Raw genomic sequence first — 24,000 nt, 5'->3', positions numbered from 1 at the left:
TTTTATAAACGATCAAGTTCTAAATGTGCAGGCGGTATTGAAGCATGTTATTTAACATAAACACCAGACATAATATCCATACGGACAGATACACACAGGTGAATGGGCATTCGTATGCTTATAGTGATGACGAACATGGTATTGATGATGATGATGATGTTGGTGGTGAAGTTTCTGTTGTTGATTATGATAATGATAATGATGATGAAGATTGTTGATATGATTGCGGTATTTTATGAGAATGTAGGATGTTAATGGTGAAGGGAAGGATGAGTAAATTTAATCCGTTAAAGATTGAAAGAAATAATAATCCTAATGGGAATGGTGATGGTGATGATGACAGGGACGGAATGTTCGATAATAATGATGACAGCGGAAAAGTAGTCGTAGACGCATATGAAGAATATGAAGCAGATTGAAAGAGGTAAAGAATAAAACGTTGAGCCGACGAAGAAGAAATTGATGATGAAGTTGATAATGATGATGATGATGATGGTAGTGATGATGAAGTAGGGTATGTGATGGTAGTGGTTACGGTGAATATGGGGGTGTTGGAGGTCGTGATGGAGGTAGTGTTGGTGATGTTGGTGATGATTGAGGAAGTGGATATGTAGTCAACGGTAAAAACTACGATTCGATAATGGTGTTGTTATCACTTTTCATTAGTCAATTCATGAGTTGTTTTGTCTTTATTTGTCCATTTCTTTATACCTAGTTTTATTACACTTTCATGCTTGTTGTATATCTATAATTATAGACATATCGTTATATGTCACTAATTACAATAGTAATTATACATATCTGATGCTACCGATTCACACATTAACGATAATTTAGAGCTCAGACATTCAAAGTTGATATCATGGCTGTGTGCATCCATTTTTGTAATTTATAGGTTGGCAATGTAAATTATTTTTTTGAATGATGGGCCATAGTTTGGACCACAGCCAATTGTGCCCTTTGTTTATCCTCGCAAGAATCGATGTGGGATGAAGAAATAATTATAATTATAAATCATTTGCACTATTCGGTATCTTCATAACATTTATGGAAGCTAAGTCCAATGGTAGTAATACATTTCGGTAATTACACAGAGGTTCATTTGTGTAGTCTCGTGAAATTTTCACCATTGGCCAATGGAAAACTTTCTCACCGAGACTGCAGCGCTGTCATAATGTTTCTTATGACTTCGCCTGTAACACTAGATTGAGTAGAAGACGTGTGCTACGCTGAGCCGACGGACATCTATCTTTGCTCCAACAAAGTATTTCCATATTCGACATAATCCCTATATTTAGAGGTTGCTCAATTCTCCACCACCTGGTAATCCTCCGAATAGTAGATTCTCATACAAGACATACACATTCACACATTCACATTAATAATTCGCCATAGTCGAGCGAATATGTGTTGGCAACTTATCTAATGCTTTTACTAATTGCTTCAGGTGCCTTTGTATTTGCGAGCAGACATAGATACTCTTTTATATCTCCAAACTTATAACCCAGCTCTCGCATCCAACACTCGGCCAGTACACATTTACAAGTGAATAGACTGGATCACTCTTGATCCACATCCACAATACCTAGCTCAGTTCACGAATTGAACCCACCACATTATGATCGAGCAGCGAACATGCTAATCACTGTGTCACATCTTCCACACACACTGATTGAGTTACTACAAGTAGAAACTGATACCAGCACCTCCAATGCAGCCCAAAATAAAATTGTCCTCTCATCAACAAGTTACTTGATATTTTCTCTTTCACGCTCAAATCATATCCAGTGCTATGGGAGTTCTAACAGTCAAAACATCTACATATCAGCTCAGATTTAATCTGTTGACTGAGGCTAAATCACAGAGATGCGAACAGATTGTAGCAAATGACAGAATATCATACATGCTCGACAAGAAATTCAAAGTAGTATTTTCAATGAAATCCAACACCTTCTCACACAAAAAAACATTTATACATGTATCATTTTGAGAAGAACGCGGATCCCTAGTATAACTAGAAGGGTATCTAAAAGACAACTTCTTTCTTTTTAGAACCAAAAATATTTCAACCCCCAAAGGCTGCTGACGGTCTTAGATGCTCAAGTAACCAAAGCATTCTCGCATTAATATTAACCGCTATGTTTAATTCTTCATCGTCAGAACATCGCCTTCTGGAATGTCCTCCATTTTCTTGTCTTCTTTCCAAGAGTTGATCTGTGATAGTTTAAACGGAGCATTAACATCACCAATCTCACCCATGTCGCACAACCAGCGAAATTAATGATTTCTACTCCTTCCAGACTCAGCAATTAAAAACAAGTCGCATTGGAACTTAAAATGCAAAGAGCTAGAAAAATACCACAAGACACCCAGTCCCACATCCCTACACTTCTAGTCCACTGGTCTGTTTAGGTATGCAACAATCTGTAAGTGAAAGATGACTTCGGCGATATTCTAAGTCAGAATACCGAATGCCAGATTAAATACCACAAGGTGTAATTCCACTCGGCTGCCTGTATGTTCGGCCAGTTTGCAACTAAATTATGAATTAGATTAAAAAAATTATAATTACTAAATAATATACATCGTATGTTCACCATCTGCAGATATACGTATTTCTCATTAATTTAGACCATCCCAAATGTGTAGGGAAGTGGGTGAAGTCGATTGAATCGGCCGAATATAGTATTGGAATATTTTATTTAAACTGGAAACTTGAAATGTTTAATGCAATATAATCTTTTCTACTGTAGGCACAAGGCCCGAAATTTTGGGGAGGGGCAATCAATTAGATCGACCCTAGTACGCAACTGGTACTTAATTTATCGACCCTGAAAGGATGAAAGGCAAAGTCGATTTCGGCGGAATTTGAACTCAGGAAGAGTTGAACCATCCTAGGTTATTTTTCCATTTGAACTGGAACAGACGGATCAGCTAAATCTTCATTTAAGCTTAAAGAATTTTGTAGAATTATAACTATTGCATTTTTATTTCTAAAAAGGTATCGTGTTTATGATAACAGCTTAAATTTTGCCGATCACATCTTTAATAATAAATTTCATTTGCCGTCCATACCGGGCTATTTTACATTTTTCATTTACGTAATTTTAAAGTCAGGCAATTTCAGCGGATCTCGTAATTAATTATCTGCAGTTTAATTAGTCTAACAGTATAACCTTTAATTGTAAATGTAATATAGACATGCAATAATTAACTGTCATTCTGTTACTAACTCAACTAATATCAATACAACTGTAACTATAAACATCTTCAATTTAGGAAATGATGTTGCAAAATGCAGCTTCCTGACACCAACACAACTCCAACAGTCAAGTGAGCAGCTGAAGAACAGGGTGGGGTGGGGGCATTCCAGCAAGCCGATTTGATTAAAGTGGAAGAAGTAGTCGTACCCGGCCGGATGTCTTACGTAAAGTGTTTTTCCATCGCCAGGTTCAATTCGACTGGTCACATGGCATCTTTACACTGATGTCTTCGTTGCCAAATTCTCACTGTATGTAGTTCCCCGTCGTCTGACCTCACACCAACTATTCACATCGCTTAACTCTCATCACTAAATCTTCACATGACCTAACTCTCATCTTTAACTCTTCACATGGCCCTCTTTTAATTACCCACAAGGGGATAACATAGACGGGACTATACACACATGCGGGGACAATTAACGGAATGGAAAAAATGAAATCTTACAAATGAAGGAGATCCGGCGAACTCGGCCCCGCTCCGGGATGGTTATGTTATTTCAATTATTTCAAAAGATTCTTTAAAATTTCTTTAAAATTAATCTCCACTTACAAGTTTATGTTACTTTTAATGTCCTCATAGTTCACCACTGGAGCGCTGGGTTCGATACTCACCTCGGGCCCCAGTGTACTTATATCCGATTGGAAAGCTTCGTTCAGCTTTGTTTGTTTTCTTTCTCCATCAGGACACATCTCATCTCCTTATCATAACCCCACGAGAAGTTCACTCTAAAAATCCCTTTCATTTTCGTTATTCTCACTTCCAATTTTTGGGTCGTACGGTATATTATTAAAAATAGTTTTTCCTGTGTCCCACTCTTGTCTGTATGTCTGTTTAGCTGTGTTTCTGCATGTTTGTGGTAGTGTACGTCGGCGTGTTACGTCTGTGTGTCTGTGTTTTTAGGCGTTTGCAACGCTGTGTAATCCTGTGCCTGTCTGTCTATGCTTATATATGTCTGTATGTCTGTGTGCTTATGTGTCTGTAAGTCTGTATGTTAGTGTGATTGCAAGTCTGTATATTTGCTTGGTGATGTTGTTCTGCTTGTATTATTTTTCGGCGGTGACCTCACAGGCGTACTGCTTCTACTTGTTGTTAGTTGGCTCACCTGTTCCTGTATTTTATATTTCTTCCGTTCCATTTTCGGCGGTGAACCCTTCCTTTCTCTCTTCCTCGAGTTGACCTCCACAAACTCCGTGTTCTGTTTCATTTCCTGGGTCCGTCTCTTCACCTCCATCACACTTTCTTGTGTTTTTACCTCTGCATTTTCCATCGCTTATCTGGGGCACCTCCTTTTAATGTGCCCCTTTTCGCCACATTCTTGGTACTCTGGAGGCATCCCCTCCAAAATTACATCCAGTTTGTCTTCATTTAACAGCTCCAGTGTCTCTGGTATTGCCTCGTATAGTTTCTGATCCACCTCAGAAACTATCTCTGACTCGTTTCCCCATTAATATACTTGTTGTGCCCGGGTGAACACAATTCAACTCACTACTTCGTTGTCTTCTGTAGTGACAATTGCTGCTAATATCCACTCTGGCTCAATTCTCGGCGGGATCCTGCCCACGCTAATCCTAGTAGCACGTTTACCCTGGTAACTGGGCAGAGCTGTCTAATTTTCCCCTGCTACTCTCCTAGTCGAATATCTTTTTTGCCACTTCTAAGACAAATGTGATCGCTACTGAGGCGCATCTTTTTCCTCTTATAAAAAAATTTGTTTTCTTTCAATTCCTTTAGGATTTCTTCCATCTCTTCTTTCCATCGCTCAAGTCTCTTATTTTTCATTTGAAAACGTTCTGTACTCTATTACTTTGTTTTCTATCTCTGCCTTGTCTTCCTCTGGTGGTGTCAACTTTACGTTTGATCCCTCCCTCTTTACCAAATCTTGGTATTTCTGTAACAATTCTACATCGCAACATATCTTATTTTGTTCTAGAATGCTTGGGACGACAAACGCCTCACTCCCCGTTGCTGCGGCTTAGCTCTTCATTTTCGTTAGTCAGTAACGCCCACCATACAATGATGGCGTTACAGTCAACAAACTGCTGCAAAGCAGCACAAAACAATCCCAGCACACAACAACTCTCACAAAAACCACCAACTCAAACAGCGCTCATCTCCGGCTGACAGACACCACGCGTTCCGTCACCAATTTGAATTGTTCGCCACACAGTAAAAACGTACAAAAGAACGTTTAACATGTTTTAAAACAGCGACGTGATCCATGAACATTCTTTCTCATTTGAATGAACTATAGATCCATTATTAGTTTTCTACTGTAGAACTAGAGTTCAGTATTTCGATATCAAGTAGAAGAATTATATTTATCAGAATATTTTTCCCATTTTATACTCTTCTTCATAACAACAATATATGCAACACGTTTTCATTCAGCCCATTCCATGACTATTGCCATAAGCTGACTTTTATGTAATAAACTAACATCATCAAAGTTGAGATATTGTAAACTATAGATTCCATGCGTGACAATATACAGAGAAACAGTCTACTCGAATTCACGGTAGTCGCCGTATTTGCCCTTTTTATTCCAACAAAACATTATGTTCTAAAACTGAGGTATTTAGGACATAACTAACGTGAATTTAAAACATTAAATGTGGAAAATATGTAGAAATGGACTAATACTTACAAATATACAACATTCGGTGGAATTGGTTGTGGGACCGAAGTCAGTCCCCGAGAAGAACAATCTATATTTTTCTGAGAATCTGTACATCTGCATAAGTTGCAAATGACTGAAACAGCTTGAGACTCCAAACAGAAAGTCATATAGAGTACGAACACAAAAGTCAATTTGAATTGATAAAACATATTTGCAGGCGTAGATTAATCTGTAAAAGAAGAAAATACAGAAACTTCAATGTCAATTGTTTCCCATTGCAGATTCTTCGAAGGACTAGCATTGGACCCTGTTCCATGATAAGAATATATCTTTGATTTTACTTTTAGATTAATATTTAAACTTACAAAACCGAATTCAATTATAATTAAGCGGTGAACATAATAATAGATTATAGTTTTAATGAGTGATAAATTCGAAGATAAACAGAGCATTAATCGCCCCGGCATACACACGCATACACACACAAGCACACAGACACACACACACACGCACACACACTTATACACACATGTGTGTTTGTGTGTGTAATGTTCTTTCTGTCTTTGCTGTTTTGCTTTCCATCAACATTTCCTCTCCCGTCAGATTCCATGGAGATATTGTGTGAAGTTGCTACAACTGGCCAACTCTCTATCAACAGCCTTACACTCACCTTTCTATCTTCAATTGGAGAAACTGAAGCGACATCTGTTGATAACACCACAACCCCATCTACAACAACACCATGAACGGCTGAGGATTCCTACACCTCAACATTGGCAGCGGAAATGTTTGCTCCCTCATTCCACCGAGGAGCAAGCTCTTCCAAAATTTCCTGCTCCCCAAACCAACAGCAACAATGACCTAAGTTCTTCTTTCGATCAAACCTGACCCGTTGCACCGACTCGTTCATTGCACTGACTTGTTCATTGCACTGACTCGTTGATTACACTGACTCGTTGATTGCACTGACTCGTTGATTGCACTGACTCGTTGATTGCACTGACTCGTTGATTGTAGTGGCTGTGGTGGTGTCATCTTCGTCGTAGTCTTGGTGCTGCTGGACGTGAATATCAACGGGGGTAGTGCCTTCAGAATTGTCACCCTTTACACATTGACAAAAGCTGGAAACACAGATTTCTTCAGAAGTCAATCTCACACTTTATTACTTGTAAGAGTCTAGATTAGAATTTGACGGATGGAAGGACTCTACAGGGCTAGTACATTATAAGAGAAATGTGAACACTCGTAAACCTGCTTAAAAACTTCCAGTTGTCTGCTGGATTACCCTCTGTATGGCGGCCTAGGCATGCTCTGGCTGTTGATGCTCAGACACGCGTTGATATTGCGATACCTGCAACGATTTCTTGACGGTAATCTGTGTGGACTCTGTGAAGTATTTCTCCTTGACTACGCTGCAGTGGTGGGTGACGCAAAGCCTGAAATTCTCTACCTGGTACCTAGAATGTCACACGAATACGCATTTATTGAGTGTTCGAGAATGATAATGAAGGAAGGACCAGTAACTGGTGGCATCACTGTAGGAATGAGTGGAGGATGTTCCACTGTGACTGACAGATAGGAAAACCATTTTAGTCTTGGGGGATGCGTCAAAGTATAATGTGGTTTCAGGCTATCGACCAATAATACATTTACCAATCATGTGGAAACTGGTGACAGGAGTAATAACTGAAGAATTGTAGAAGTTTTTAGGTTATGAAAGATTATTATCAGACGAGCAGAAGGGTTGTAAACGCAGTTCAAAAGATTAGCTGTTAATAGACAAGATAATATTAAAGAATTGCAGAAGATTAACGGGACTAGGAGTGGCCTGCCTAGATTACAAAAAAGACCCATGATATGGTGTCTCACGATTGGATAAGGAACTATATGTAGCTTGTTTGAGTGGTACAATGTGTAGAAAGACTGTTAAAATGAGTTAACGTCTGCAGGAAGGTCATTGGATACATTGAACGTCAGAAGAGGAATATTTCAGGGAGAAAGTATCACCACTCTTTTTTGTGCTGATACTAATACCTCAGTCGATGATTTGAGAAATGGTAAAACTGGATATAATTTGGGAAATGGAGTGGAAGTGATTGACCGCCTACAATACATGGACGATTTATAGAAAAAATCAAGATGAACTTGGCACATTTGTGAACAAAGTAAGTATTTTCAGTTGTAACATACGCATGGAATTTAGCATGAATAAATGTATTATTTGGTATTAAAGAGGGGGAAGATAAAGCTGAGACGAAGACTCAAATAATACACCAAAATTTTGACGAATGTTAGAATCAGATACCAATAAAAGAAGAGAAATGAAGGAAACCATTTCGAAGGAGCAGTTCAGAAGTATCAAGTTGATACTGAAATTTAATTTGAATTCTAGAAACATTGTAAAATTACACAAGTAAAGCAAAGTTATATGGAAAAAAACATTTGTACACCCAGTTTATGAAGAACAGAGGCAGAAGAAAGTTGAAATTGGTTGAAAAGGAGAATTCTCAATAAAGAGAAAGAAGGATTAGTCGTGGCAGCTCAGGATCAAGCCTTCTGGACAAATAGTAGAAATGTAGAACAGAAGTTAATGTATCACCATTTTGCAGATTGTGCGATGAACGAGAAGAAACAGTGACCCACATAGTTAGTAAATGTTCCAAACGCGCCCAGAAACGGTACAAATCTTGGAGACATGAAAATATTGCAAAGATCATCTACTGGGAAATGGGCCGAAACTATGGACTTTAAAGTGGTATGAACATAAAGTGGTATGAACATATATCTGAAAAATAACTCAGAGTTATGAGGTTAAACTTACCTGGGACTTTCGCACCCAAACGGATCATGTACTAGAGCGTCACAGACCAGATATCTTGGTCATGTTTTTCTGTAAAGTGGAAAAAAGGGAAGGAAAAAACAAACAGAAAACAGTTCAAAACAAATCTCAAAAAGGAAGTCACAACAAAAAGAAGGAAGAAAAAACAGTTCAAGAAAAAAGAAAGTCACAAAAAGTTGGAAGAAAGAAAGAAAAAAAAACAGTTCAAAAAACACAGCAAGCATAATTACTCCGGCCACTAGGCAATCCAGTGAAATACGTCCCCAAAACAATTAATTGCACCCCCCACCCCAAAAAAAAACTATTCACGTAAAGTAAACAAATTGTTTATACAAATTCTCCAGGCCATATCGAAACCAGAACACAGCGACTGGAACAAGCTTACAATTTTTTTTTTTTTAAATTGGTTAAGAAGTTCAACAATAACAATCACAATCAATTGAGAAAAAATTATTCACTTAAATTGGAGAAATGCTTCCAAACTTATCACTAAAAATTGAAGAAGTTCAACTATTCTTTGGAGGCGGGACACGCGCCCAAGCACAAGTTCCCACAATTAAATGAGAAAAACTTTTTCCCTTAATGTGAACAATTCTGCCCAACTGCCGGTGGACCAGAGTACAGAATGCAGTAGGGACTCCTTGCTTGTACAAAAATATTACCACAAACAACCCCCTCCCCACTGGACCCGAAATACAAAATGTCTTACCTTGCAGTTGAGCTTTACTTAATTCGCTACGCTAAAACTTAGCGTAGCTAATCTCTTTCAGGGCTTCGACAGGCACTGACAATAACGCATGCGCGTTAGCAAAGGGAAGCAAGCTTCTTATTTATTTATTGCCCACAAGGGGCTAAACATAGAGGGGACAAATAAGGACAGACAAAGGGATTATGTCGATTACATCGACCCCAGTGCGTAACTGGTACTTAATTTATCGACCCCGAAAGGATGAAAGGCAAAGTCAACCTCGACGGAATTTGAACCCGGAAGACAGATGAAATACCAATTTCTTTATTGCCCACAGGGGGCTAAACACAGAATGATACAAAACAACTGATTGGGATCAGTAATGCGTATGGTTTACATAAAATATGACTTTAAAAATTATATAAAATATAAAAAATCGAATGACATTAACAGTACATTAGACGACACAAATGAAGCGATGATCAGGCCACGCTCCGACCCCACAAGCCCCAATCTATCGCTGGCACCTTGCACACGGTTCCTTGCACGCACAACACTCGTGCAACATGCTTCCATCTCTTTTGGAACGTACACTCCGACAGACATCTCCTCTCCAGCCACACTTTCCTTTTCAAATGAAAAGTAAAAAATGAACGTAAATTGTGGCCAGTGATAAAGTTGCCTGTCTTAATTCCTTTTATCCTCGTCTTCCATACTGCCTCTTTCGCTATTGCTACAACCGTGAGAAAACAATTCTTACCTTCGTTGGTTAAAACTCCCGGTGGGTCAATTTTTATAATTGACTCAGTCGACAGCTGTACTTTTCCTTCGCCGGACAACAGGTGTTCAGCATAAAGCCCACATTTCAGATATCTCCGGACACTGAACAATAGCATGAGGGACGGTTTCCCTGTCTCCCCCGCATCTTGGACAGGTCGGCGACTGACGTTTACCGTGTCTTGCAAGCTTATCCCAAACGGACAAGGCACCTCTGTAGAATTGCCAGGTTAAGGACTTTTGGAAGTTGTCCAACGTTCTCAACCCGAATGTACGGTGAAACAGGCTGTCCAGTTGAATAAACCCGAGACTTAGAGTCGCCCCTAGGCCATCGTGGCATTCAGACTCTACCAACCCACTATATAAAATCCGTGTGGAACCCCCACCGCTGGCGTTGCCTGAGCGCCGGAAAAGCAAGAGGGCCTTACGACACTCTTTATGCCATTCACTCGACCTCGGTCTACGAGAACACCAGGCTTCCTGTTCGCAAAAACTTTTGAACTCGGGGAACATTTGTTTGGCCAGCGGAGACCACACCCGTTCACTATCCAGGAGAATCCAGAGATTCCTCAATCTCAACGCATGCCTGCGCATCATTAACCAAGGCATCCCTAAACCTCCCTTTAAAGGCTTTCGACAGCAGACAGAGCGTTTCACAAGTTGCGACCTGCACTTCCACAAAAAACGAAAGAGCTGTCTCTCCAACCTGATCAATCACGAATCCGGACAAGGCACGACGGTTAGGCGGTAGGTAATGACCGATGCGATAAACACATTGGCCACCTCCGCCCTCCCTTTCAGGGATAGCCACCGCCAAGACCAGGTCTTGACTACTGCAGCCACCCTGCTCAATACCTCCGTGCAGTTCTTCTCTATCTGGAGGCTTGGACCAAACCAAACTCCCAGCAACTTAACAGGTCCTTCCGTCCAGCGCCCAACAGCGCTGTCTGAAGGCATCGACTTGCCAACCTAGGTGCCGAGTTGTAAGCCGACCGACTTTTCCCGGTTAATCTTTGCTCCTGCCACCTCCTCGTAAGCCTCAATAGTCTTACCCACTTCACGTAGGCGTGCTACTGAGGTTACGCTGATAGTGATATCATCCACGTAAGCTGTAACAAACTCCTCTAGACCTAGATCTCTCGGAATGCCCCTCAACCTCCGCAGTAGTGGCTCGAGAGCTACCACATACAAAAGCGGTGAGAGCGGACATCCTTGACGAAACGAGCGTCTGATACAGAACGGCTTCGAAAGGAAACCGTTCACCCGAACTATCGAGTCAATGTTGTGGTACAAAGCAATAAACCACCTGAGGAAGCCAAGGCCCAAGCCGAACCGCGCAAGCACAGTCGCCAGGTATCGATGGTGAACCCTATCAAAAGCTTTAGACTGGTCCAAATGTACCAGTGCCCCACCTTTGCCAGATTTATTACCAACCCTCTCTATGGTATAGCGGATAAGACGGAGGGTATCCTGAATGGCTCTGCCTGGGATGGCACATGTCTGTGCCTCCCCGACTATACCATCCGCGACACGTGCCAACCTTTTCGCTAAGACCTTGGCCAAAATCTTCACTTCTGCGTTTAACAGAGTGATGGGCCTGAAATTCTCTATAACGTCCCCCTTGTCCGGGTCCTTTCTGACCAACGTCACTACTCCTCGGCGCACAGATCTGGGGATAAACCCATTCTGTTGCCAGTTCGCGTAAACGTCAGCCAGTAGATGCCCGAACAAGTCTGGCATACATTTATACAGCTCATACGGAAGACCATCAAGTCCCAGCGACCTACTCGCTTTACAGTTGGCCAAAGCCTCCTTCACCTCCCCAGGCGTGATTGGCCCTTCACAAGACTCCGCATCCGACCCCGAGAGACACGGCAGACCGGCAAGAAAGTCCTCGAGGGCTCTCCCACCATCAGGACCGCCGTCACCCCCGAACAGCTGGGCGAAGTACTTCCGAAAGGCCTCACACATTTTCTCGGGTTCGTTTATCAAGACGCCATTATGGTTCGTCAAAGACCGTATCGTGGAACTATTTCCTTGCCGAGCTTCCACCACTCGGGCCCATCCAGCGGCCTTGATTCCTTCACTTCCCGTCGCACGTAACTTAGCTCTGGCAATACTTCCCATTTGTTGGGCTTCAAGATACTGGTTTAACTCCAGTCTTTTTACCTTCACTTGGTCTGCTTTGCCAGTCCTCCAGGCTTCTTCTAGTTCCTTAACTATGCTAAACTTATGCTAAACCTAATAGACTCATATTTGATGGCTCTTTTTAGGGCGTACCACCATTTGTTATTAATGATGGTACCTGTTAATGCCCTCTGAATTAACATCTTGATCCGATTTCTGTATTCCACAATCGCCAAAAGGGATGTATTGAGTTTCCAGTAGCCAGATCCCTGACTGTAACTTGTCTATTGTCAGTTTACAGGTAACCATCTTTTGGTCACTGTAGCTGACTGGAAAAAACTGTGGACACTTAGCTGTAGACCTATCTGTTTCTCTAATTAAAATCCTATCTAGATATGTTCTGGTAGACCCGTCACTATTTGACCACGTCCACTGTGGAGTGTTCGGGTGTTCCAACCTATATGGGTCTGCTAGCTGAAAGTGACTTAGCAGATCCCGTAAGCCTGGGTTACATTTTCTGTTCGTGTTCGAGCCAACACAATCTGTGTGTGCCTCACATATTGTGTTAAAGTCTCCTAACAATACTAGCGAATGCGACGTGGCCATGAACTTGCCCAGGTCACGAAAATATTCACTTTGCGGGCCCATAATATTGGGTGCATAAATAGCAACGAGCCTGATTATCTTGCCACAACTGAATGTCAGGTCAAGAACGACCAGCCTGCCTTCTGGATCAGAAAAAAACAACTTTTTCTCGGTTACCCGGTTTCTTTTAGTAGGACCAACACCCCACCCCCCACCTCCCGCCCGACTCGGAGAAACGTATTTCTCGTAGCCGTTCAGGAGGGGGTACAGATCTCTTGGCCTCTTTACTCCGGTTTCCGTTGCAACAATCACATCCAATTTTCTTGACCTGACGTCATTTAGGAAGCGTCCTTGCTTCCAGCTAGACAACAGGCCACGAACATTCAAACAACCAATGTAAACAGACATGTCTTACCTGTTAATCAGGGCTTGTCCGGTGGAGAGGGACTCTCCACCTTTTCTTGACATAGGGTCGGAGGTGGCAAGTCTTGAAAAATGGACTGGTTAAATTCCAGTCTCATTGCCGATACAGACGTTCTGTATGTATTTAATAAAATCTTATGAGTCTTTGAATCCATTTCGTATAGTTCATAATTTTGAAATTTTTCAGACAGTTCTGCTATTGTGGTGGCTGATTTTTTTTTGCTTTTATTTCTCTCATTAAATCAACATTTTTGCTGTGAAGTGCTACTATCCCTCTGTCCTCCACTTCTTTCCTTGTTATTTAAGGTCGGTTTCTTTTTGCTGCTTTTGTTGGTCGTTATTCTACTTGTTTTACTTGGTTAGCATTTTCTATTTTTCTTTTACTGGTAATTTTCTTTCCTTCGGTTTCTTTATCTTTCTCTTCCTACTCACCTTTAGATTCCTCCTCGCCTTCCTTACAGTATTTTTTTATATGGCCTATCTGACCGCACCGAAAACATCGGGGTTTACGCCCCTCGACGAAAACGTTGAGGAACAATTCCTCCCCAACTTCTATTTTTTCTGGAAGTTGTTCAATTACAGCCTGTTCTCCTTGAATTAATAAGTGGACCGTGTGGCCGATCCAATATGTTTTTTTCGGTGACGATAGCCTGAAGTATATTCACTTCATCTATCTTCTTTGCCAGGACCGCCACCATCAACCACATAGGGTCGACTTTAGGAGGGACCTTTGTTATTCGTATGTTGGCAGTCCTCATACCCATGTATATTGGTATTAGAATTAAATCTTCTGTTTCCAATGAATTTATCGAGTGCATCTGTGCCGTTTCAATATTTTTTAGTTGTACCTCGATGGTACCAAATTGTTTACCCCTGGTCAGATATATGATATCCTGCCAGATGGATTTCAAACATTTTTCCACTCTCTCCTCGCTTACTCGCTCAATTCTTCTTTCTTTTTTACAGTATGTCTTGTATATGATGGCTTTCTTTTTTCCCGACAATAAATAATCCTCTGGGGGTTGAATCTTGACAACAACGTCTTGAATAGTAATCATGTCTTTGGACATTCGTAAGTCGCTTTTGTTCGTTGACAGCTGGCGGGCTCCACCTCCAGCCGCCGACGCAAAACTTCTTTTTTGTTTTCCTTCTGTGTGAAGGCTTTTCACAGTAGAATTCGTAGGTTTTGGCGATTCACCTTAAGAAGAATCTGAAACATCTCCAAATAATAAACTTTCAATATTTTTTCCATCGGATGACTCTTCGCCAGACGAAGATACACTATTCGGCATCTTGCCAGCGGTTAATGTCTCCCCCACAGGGGAGAACACACGATAGTTTTCGAACGAAGACTATCACACAAATAATTATAACAGGAAATAACACAAGAACAGTCAATAGAAACTTGCACTTACTATTCAAACGCACTCAAATAATTACTAATAGATACAAACTCACGGAGCCGCTACACCGCTAAGCACCTCAACCGGTGTCACACAGACGAAATACCGCTAAGCGTTTCGCCCGGCGTGCTAACGTTTCTGCAAGCTCGCCGCCTTAAGCAAGCCTCTTACGACACAGCTACGTCTGCGCCTGTAGTTTTCTATAACAATTTCTGCTAAAACTAACAGATATCACTGATTTTTCTCTGTAGTGAAACACAACACTTACTCTTGATGATTTCTCCTATCAATATTTGCTTGACTCGTATGCTAATCTGATCCCTGGAACCTTTTCATACCGGAAACGACGCATTCATCTTCCTGTAACAGGATCCTCTTTTTAGTCTTTTCTATGTTAACTATAAAGGTTACGCGTTTGACTTCTAAGTAGACAACAGTCTGAAACTGTGCACAATTTTAACTACACCTATCTGCTAACATTACAAAACCCAATCTAAGTAAGACCTGAATAAGCTCTGCAATTTGACCAAGTCCACATCGCCGTATTCGGGAAATCGAGGCCTGTTTAAGAAATGCCCGACGACATTTGCGTGGTCTGTGCACCCAACTCTCCTAATCCCACTAAATATTTGTTTGCGTCCAAAGTCGTATTCCAATCCCCCACCAACACTAACGAGCGAGATATTCCCAGGAAATTCTCTCGACGCCTAAAGATATTCGGGCTCCACTGTTTCCTTCCCTCTTGCTTATATCCAAGACCTACTGACCAGATCTAAGAATTTTTTTTTTCCAGGACTTTGTATGAGTTCTAAGATCCTTCTGTGTAAAATGTTTTTCAATCCTTCCACATCATGTTGGAAACGTTTCCTCGAGATGATGTACACTGTTGCTGGCGTTCCTACCAGAGCCTTTCCTTGTATAGTTTTGGAAATGTTGAGACCATCAAGAACTTCATTTGTTAAACTTATGCTTTTGCTTGAGTTTATAAACTGCATGAGTTCAACGTTTTACTTTCGGAGAACTCTTCATTTGCTGAGACTCCTCCGTGTGATGTTGCTCTAAATGTTACGTCCATTGTAATTGATGTGGTTGTTGTTTTGGCTGCCTTTGGCTGTGGTCCTTTTCTTACCGATCCCGATATGACTCGCGCGGTTGTTCAGAATGTCGTTTCTGTTTCTGTTGTTGCGGGTTTGTCTCATGCTGTTGAAGTTGTTATTCTTGTGAGTGTTGTATTTGTTGTTCTATCGATTTATTTATGAAACTAGGGACACTGGTTTCCGAGTTATTCTATTTGGTGCTAACAAACTTTGGAGAGTTAGGGGACAAGACACTATTTTCACCATTCGTGACTACCCACTAGGGTGATTTCGTGTCTTCCGAGGTCACTTCTGTATCCGAACTGTAGCCTGGATTTGGATTTAATTTCTTCCGTATCGTTTACTATTGCTGTTGGTAGTGGTGGTCGTGGTTGTGGAGGTAGTCACGGGACTTTTTTTCACGCCTTTCCTTGAGTGGAGGTAAGTTTTGTTGCTTGTGTTTTTATCGTTGTTGTGGTGGATTCTGCCCTGTTTGTAATTAAAGTAGATTTTGCATTGGCAGCAGCGATGCAGGGCGAGTCATTTCACCACTGTGAATTTCACCACTGTAGCATAGAAAGCTTTGAGTTGATCTATTTTCCACAAGTATAACATCTGGGTTTCCTACCCTTCACGACCACCGGCATCTTCCAAACAATCTCCGAAAGACAAAAGGTTTGGTATGGAAACCACATCTTCTGGAACAACTAAAGCTTGGAATTCCATAACTTTTTGATGAGGGTTTGGTTTCAAGCTTCTTATTTACTCCTGCTGGTCCCTATGTGGAGGTACGTTTGTGACCCTCACTTTCGTCAGATAGTGTTCCATATCTAAGGGTAGCATCGCGAACTAAGGTACATGTCATTGTATCCATCCTACGCACATCCTCTTTATTGCTACGGATGGCCACCATGGTCCCCTGATGCATTCTTTAGGAGATATACACTACGGAACGCTATACATCTTCAAAATATCTTTTCTATTTCGGTTGGGGAAGGGAATTGTAGCATCGTTTCTGCGCGATTGATTCTCTTATAGATTGTTGTTATTTTCTGGGAGAGACATGACCCCAGGATGAACGATATTGTTCTAATACTTTTTAATGATATCCACTTCCCCTTTAAGTAAAAGGACGATGAGCCGCTTTGTAACGTTCGGGAATGTTGATTTTTTGTTCTTTATGGTTTTTCATCGTTATTGTTGTTGTTGGTGTTGCTGCTGCTACCCTTGTAGATTATGTTAGTGTTGTTCTCATTCATGTTATTGTTGTTGTTGTCTCAATTGTGGCTGCTGCTGTCGACGTTACAGTTGTAGTTATTGTTGTTGCTAAAGCTCTCAGCACCATTGTTGATATCCCTATCGCTGCTGTTGATGACACTATTATTGTTGCTGTTGTTTAGTTAGCGCTGCTGTTATTGTTGTAGTTCATACTAAAACTAGTGCTATCATTGTTGCCGTCGTCGTCGTCGTTGATGTTGCTTACTGTTTTGGCTTTCATTGTTTTTAGTTTATTTTATACTTGCAATAGGAGTGGCAACCGTCTCGTATGGCTGACTACTATGGTAGATCATTGAAATACGACGTAAGAGGTGAGGCGAATACAATTCCTTCTAAAACTATTCCTCTATTTAAGTTCGTGGACAAAGAAGTTAATAGAAGATAGGTATGGGAAAATTCTCGGAACGAGCTGATGCCAGTTTCGTCATTAGAACTGGGTTAATCTTCTTCAGTTGTAATCAATATAACAGTGGTTGACAGTATTGGAGAAGTTTCACAATCACAAGACCTGCCAAGGGACAGACCACCGATAGACTATATATACACAACTCATGTATAATTATTTCCGATGGATTCGTCATTGGAAACATTGAACAATTAATGATTTTCGCATGCGTATACCGGCATTAATGTTCAACCTACACGAAAGTTTTTAATTGTGAAATGTATGCACCTATAACGTTATATTTACATGTATGTGCACCTTGTTGACAAGCGTTTCTTACTAGCTTTGACGTCAGAATTTTGCAGTTTATCATTGAGCAATCGCCAAACCTTACACATTTGAATATGAGTAAGAATATGTAATAAACATGTAAAAAGTATATCTATATATGTGCAAGAGAGATGAAATTCCACAAATGCGGATAATACGAAATGTGTTGAATACAATAGACTCCACAATCAGGTTTATACGACCAGAATGTACACACAAAAATGTGTACATTACGGCGTTTTATGCGTGCATACATATACGTCTATATACACGTGTGCATGTGTTTTTGTGTGAAAGTATACGTATGTGGATGTGTGTGGATATACAGGACCACATAATGACATAGACTGAAACAAAAATATGTACACTAACCCATAGATATACTCACAAAATACTGATTATAGTTATAGAAATGTTATTGTTTTCCAATCAGCGACATTTGTTTTACGAAGTGTGTCGTATTTATATTTTGGTCTACGATTGTACGGTGAATATTTGCATAATAAATGTATAAATTATATCACAGAAGTTCATGCTCAATACTACAGTTAGCTTAATAAATGTCAGTATTTTCATCATAAACATCAATATCTATCCTCAAAAGGCAATTCACGACTAATCATTTAGTGAATATATGGTCCTTATGTAGGAGATGCCCTTGGTTTAAGTGAGGGGAATCTGTCATTTTTGGTGTTCCTGATTTTTTATCCTATTTAGAGATACATATAACTATCCAGTGTTAAATACGAGCTCTTGTACATATACTCCCACTCTGTTAAAAGACTAACCATAAGATATATTTATGAAAATAATAAAGGATGGTATCAAGGGGAACTGACTGCGATTATGTTGAAACAGTAGATTTGTTTCGCTACGTAACAAATACAATCGGGAAATGAAAGCCCTTTCTTTTATACTGTTGCCAGTAAACATTTCTGTTGCAAAACGAAAATGGGTGCGCGTTTCTGTAATTGTTGCTCCTGTTCTATTTAGTAAACTCTTCAGGGGACTCGGGTTTCGTTCTCACATTATAATGCGCCAAACTTTCATCATCAGAATATGAGGTGGAATTGCACGTGGATTTTGTTCATTTAAGAACTCCACTGGAACATTTATAGCTCATCTTCATCATTATAATGATTATCATGTTGATCATGATAATCCTCACAATCCTCCCCTCGTCCTCCCCTCCTCCTCCCATCCTCCTCCTCCTCCTCATCATCATCATAATCATTATTATCATCGTCATTAATATCTGCGCCCTCATCGCCGTCAACAGCATCCTCTTCCTCGTCGTCATCTTCAATGTCGTCATCGTCATCATTCAGTTATTGAACCATTGCTGTTATGTTCGTTAGACCCGGCTATGAGCTGCAGAATGCCTTTGTTAAGTTTCAGTGTTTCACTAACATTCGTAACTCAACACAATCAGGTAGATTACCAATGTAAGTTTTGTAAATCAAAGGAGGCAGTTTGTTCATTATTGCTGATGTTAACTGAATTTACAATAAATAAAGCTGACTAGATCATCGTGCAGTATTTTTCTTTATTAACATTGGTGAATCCTCGAATTACATTATCTGTCTGGAGAAAGTCATTTCCAAATATCAAAAGCTTTTCACTAAAAAGATGACCATTTTACATAATTTCCTTTAGAAGTTCGTCATTTATACGAAGTGTGTTACTTGATAAAGTAGAGGATTTATCAACAACGAACGGTCGGGTACCATTCAATTCTCAGTGCACAGTTGGTCATGCCCTAAGGAGACCAGCAGTTATTGTTATATAAGGAAGAATATCCTACCTCTCCTACATACAAAGTTCAGCAGTGTAAAGTTGTAAACGTAGTTTTCTCCAAGATCTACCAGATGCAACTGAAACGAATAAATGCTTCCTCACTGTCAATGGCATCAACTATTCTCTCAAACACAACTATCTGTCAGAAATTAAGTCTTTTGATTCCCTACATAACTTAAGATCGGTCCTCCAAAATATTCGTTTGAACATTAGATAGAAAATTAAGACCTGGGTCTGGTAGGCCTAATGTTGTACAACTAAAACCATGCAATCACAGTATCAAATCTAATCCCTGTATGAATTTGTAAAGGAAATTTTAAAGTAGATTCGCTAAAAGTCTTCAATGAATTATCTTCATTCGGCTGATACAGTTCTACAGGGTATTTAAGCATGTCAACTGCATACATCGAGGCATAGTTTCGTTTCACGTGAGATGCATGAAACATCAATACCTGCAGATTCTTCTAGGGATCTCATTCACTTAACATCTTAACTAGGTAAAGTATGCTTTTCTGCTGCTTCCAATAATGCTTCAAATACTTCAAAATTTCCATTTATAGTTGGTAAATCTTTAATGTTTAAAGCTACTCGAATATAGAATAGTAATAGAGGAAGATGAAATCTGCCGGGCGGAGATAAGAAATCTTGGGCTGACATAAGAAGAAGAACAACAGCACCAACAGGAACAATAATAACAACAAGACTGCGAAGTTTGCTATAGTAAATATAGCCTCATATGTAGGTAATAGTGATGAAATTTTATAAAGAGCTGCTAAGAGTAGGAGATTGGGAAACCAAAAAGCCATAGGGGTTAAAAACCTTTAAAAACTGATGCAAGATTATCTGACTGGCAAGAGAAGGCTTTGCACGGTAGATTTCCAAAGGTAATGTTATGAAAAATAATGATGAGACATAGCTGTGGTTTCAGAAAGGAAGGCTAAGAAGGGAAACAGAAATTTTGCTAGTAAAAGCACAAGGTCTGACATTGACGATTATTTGGATAAAAATCAGGATAGACGAAAATCAGATAGATTCTCTTGGTAGGTTATGGAAAACAATGGGGAACGAGCTACACATGATAACCTGGGTAGAATAATCCAGTGGGAGATATGTAGATAGCTACAATTTGATCATATTGGATAAGTGATATGAACATAAATCTAGTAAAGTGCTAGAAATAAGATGTTGTGGGATTTTAATATTCAGGCTGAGAGATTAATAGAATCTACATGGCCTCATTTAGTAGTAGTAGACGAAGAGAACTTAAAATTTAATTTACAAACCCGAATGATGAGAAAATCAGTATGAAACTTATACGGAATAGAGCAAAGTACCATGACCTAGCCATTCAGTAACAGAGTCTAGGAAATGTGAGGATAAAACGTATCCCTGTAGTTGTAGCTGCATTAGAAACTATCCCTAAAGGTTTCACAAAGAAATTGAGGAACTAGACATAAAACCTAATTTAGCGTAGCTCCAGGAAACTGAGTTATAAGGGACAGCTAGGATACTTAAGAATGTTTTTGCCATATAAGCTTACTTGTTCTAACCCGATGTTAGGAAGTTTTCTTGTTTCAGTCTAATCTGTTGTGCGTAAATGAAATAATAGCCCTTTCTACTAAATACACAAGGGCTGTTTTTTTTTTTATTTTTGTGGTGGTAACTAGTCGATTACATCGACCCGAGTAAATAGTTGATACTTATTTCATTGATTCCAAAAGGATGAAATGCAAAGTAACCACGGCTTTATATAGTAATAATAATCCTTTCTACTATAAGCACAAGACTTGACATTTGAAAGGAGGGGACTAGTCGATTACATTGACCCCAGTACTCAAGTATTACTTAATTTATCGAACTCAAAAGGATCAAAGACAAAGTCGACCTCGGAGGAATTTGAACTCAAGTAACTAGTAATAATAATGATAATAATAATGATAATAATAATAATAATAATAATAATAATAATAATAATAATAATAATAATAATAATAATAATAATAATAATAATAATAATAATAATAATGAGAATCCTTTCTAATAAATATACAAAGCCTGAAATTTTGGGGCTGAGGATATATCAATATGTCAATCGTAATACAAGACACCTATTTTCATTGCTACATCAAAATTGTGACATATGACAAGAACGGAGTGAGAAAAAAAAAATTAGAGACTTACCTGAGAAGAAAGGCAATATTCAGCTGGTCATATATTTTATATTAAACTCTGATGATGTGCTTTCGTTTCTTTTATCAAAAATTAAGAAATCTAAATAATGTATCTATGTATAAGCCACCGTCAACCAGGATCTAAATTTTGTCAACCAATCAAACTTACTAAGCATTTTTATTAGTCGTATATATTTTCTATTGCCTTTCTCAATAGCTTCCACCTCTAACCACATCTCTTTTGACACAATGTCTTATTTGCTTCTATTCATATATACAGGTAAATGTGTTGTTGAAAATGCACTTAAATTTCAAAAGCTCCTAAATGTTTAAACTACATTTATTTACATATATACCAAACTAGTTTCAACAATATCTTTTGTTTATCAATGGTAAAAGTTTAAAATTATAAAGACATTTGTTAAAAGTCTTAATATTAAGAAATCAAGATGTTTCAATGTTGATAAATTATCATGTTCAAAACAGATGAAATGAAAACTGTATATGAATTTGTTAGAATATACAAGTTTCTTTAATTTCAGTGGTGGTCGACAAGTCATACTGGAAAAAACGAATGTGAGAATGAAAATATTAAAAAAGGAAATTTGGTTTACGGTTTCTCAGATCTTCTTTGAATAGTCGCTTTGAATTGTAATGGTATGGTTAGGGATCAGATGTATTTATAAGTTTTTTTTTTTTCTGTGAATGGATCTGATTTTTGATTCATTAAAAAATTGATGACGTTTTCTTCCGTGGTCAAGCTTGTCGTTCTGCTTGGTTGGTTTCCTTGTGGATACGGTTATAGGTCGTTCCGTTCTCTTAAAGGGTCATTTCTTTGTATTCGCTGAAGTTCGGTTTTGATTCGTTTGGAATTACGAGACGTCAGCACCTGGTGTTTGTGGAATTTCATAGGACTGGAGGTGGGGGGTGACGTCAGCATCTTGTGTTTGTGATTTGGAGTTGCCTTAAGTCTATCGCTCAAAGTGAAGCTTGTTTGACCAATGTAGTCTTCACCACAATTTCAACATTTAAGAACGTAGATTAAGTTCTTCGAAGAACAGATGAAGTCATATGTTACGGTAAATGTTAGGCCTGACTTAAATTTGTATGTTGAGCTCTCTAATAGAAAGATGCAAGTTCCGCAGTTAGGGCAGGTGCAGCTTTTGACTTGTGGGGTTGCATTTTTGGTGAGTAATTTGGCGCTGGTGAGTTATTTTTTTTAGAGATTGTAGTTGTCTCTTTTGGATATAGCACTTTTATGTATTCACGTTTTTGTTCTTTTACTGCCTGCTACTGGGTTTTGGTTCGAAATTGGTGATGTAGTCTCTTTCGTTGTCAGTGAGTGAGTTGTAATGTTTAGAAACCAGGCGGTTAATCTTCTCCATGATGTGGTGGTCTATGTTCGAGCATATTTTACAATAGAAGGTTGTATCCGTCAGTTGTTCCTCAACCAAATCCTTGTAGTATTCCACATCCATGATAACGATTGCACCCCCTTCATCTGCTTGTTTAATTATTATTGTTTCATCGTTTTGTATGCGTTTAGGGCAGATATCTCTGATTTGTTAATGTTAGGCCTAACTTTGGTATTTTGTTTTAGGAGGAAGTTTGATAAGATGTCAATATATTGGTCAAGGTAGATATTTCTGCCATTTGGTGGGGTGAAATTTGATTTATTCCTCACTAAAGAATCTTCGGGTTCATTATTATTTTTATTATTAATATTGGTGGTGAAGTATTCCACAAGTCGTAATTTGCGACAGAATTTCTGGATATCTTCCTTTCGTTCATGGGGGTTGACTGTTGGTGTAGGTGTAAATTTCAGGCCTTTTAACAGAAGTTGGGTTTCATCATTGTCAAGATCTCTTCTGGAAAGATTAATTATCTTAGGATCTCTATGTGCAGTTGTTTTGGCTATGTTTCCGATGTGTGTTGTCCTGACATTAAAAAATGATTTTCTTTCTGTTTATGGTTTCTATTTTTGTTAGTGTTGACTTGACGTTTGTGTTTTCGTTGTGTTATTTTAACTGGCATTGTTATGTTTGCCGTCCTATGAATATATATGTATACTTATATATACGTGTATATATATACATATATATATATATATATATATATATATATATATATATATATATATATATATATATATATATATATATATATATATATATATATATATATATATATATATATATATATATATATATATATATATATATATATATATATACATGTAT

The 24,000-nt window shown here is 39.0% G+C and overlaps 1 protein-coding gene across 4 annotated transcripts in view; it reads right to left on the bottom strand.

Annotated features, from left to right (window-relative positions):
- Window positions 1–22,010, bottom strand: part of LOC106870677 (uncharacterized) — a 186,867-nt gene extending 164,857 nt beyond the window's left edge. For 3 of the 4 annotated variants that reach the window (XR_016238953.1, XM_089345186.1, XM_089345185.1), the window contains exons 1-3: window positions 21,771–21,911; window positions 8,703–8,771; window positions 5,909–6,110 (exon numbers count right to left, since the gene is read on the bottom strand). Coding sequence is in view for 3 of the 4 variants with exons in the window: in XM_089345186.1 (XP_089201312.1) it covers window positions 5,909–6,090 (182 nt within the window). In the remaining variant the exon portion in view is untranslated. Of the gene's footprint in view, window positions 1–5,908; window positions 6,111–8,702; window positions 8,772–21,770 lie in introns of all 4 variants that reach the window. The other variant, XM_089345183.1, reaches the window with a different exon arrangement.
- Window positions 22,011–24,000: the final 1,990 nt, after the last annotated feature.

This window comes from Octopus bimaculoides, chromosome 29 (assembly GCF_046866305.1).
Source record: "Octopus bimaculoides isolate indiv1 chromosome 29, ASM4686630v1, whole genome shotgun sequence".
Classification (NCBI taxonomy): Eukaryota; Metazoa; Mollusca; class Cephalopoda; order Octopoda; family Octopodidae; genus Octopus; species Octopus bimaculoides.
The sequence above is the reverse complement of the archived record's forward strand: the minus strand, read 5'-3'. Positions and strand labels throughout refer to the sequence as shown.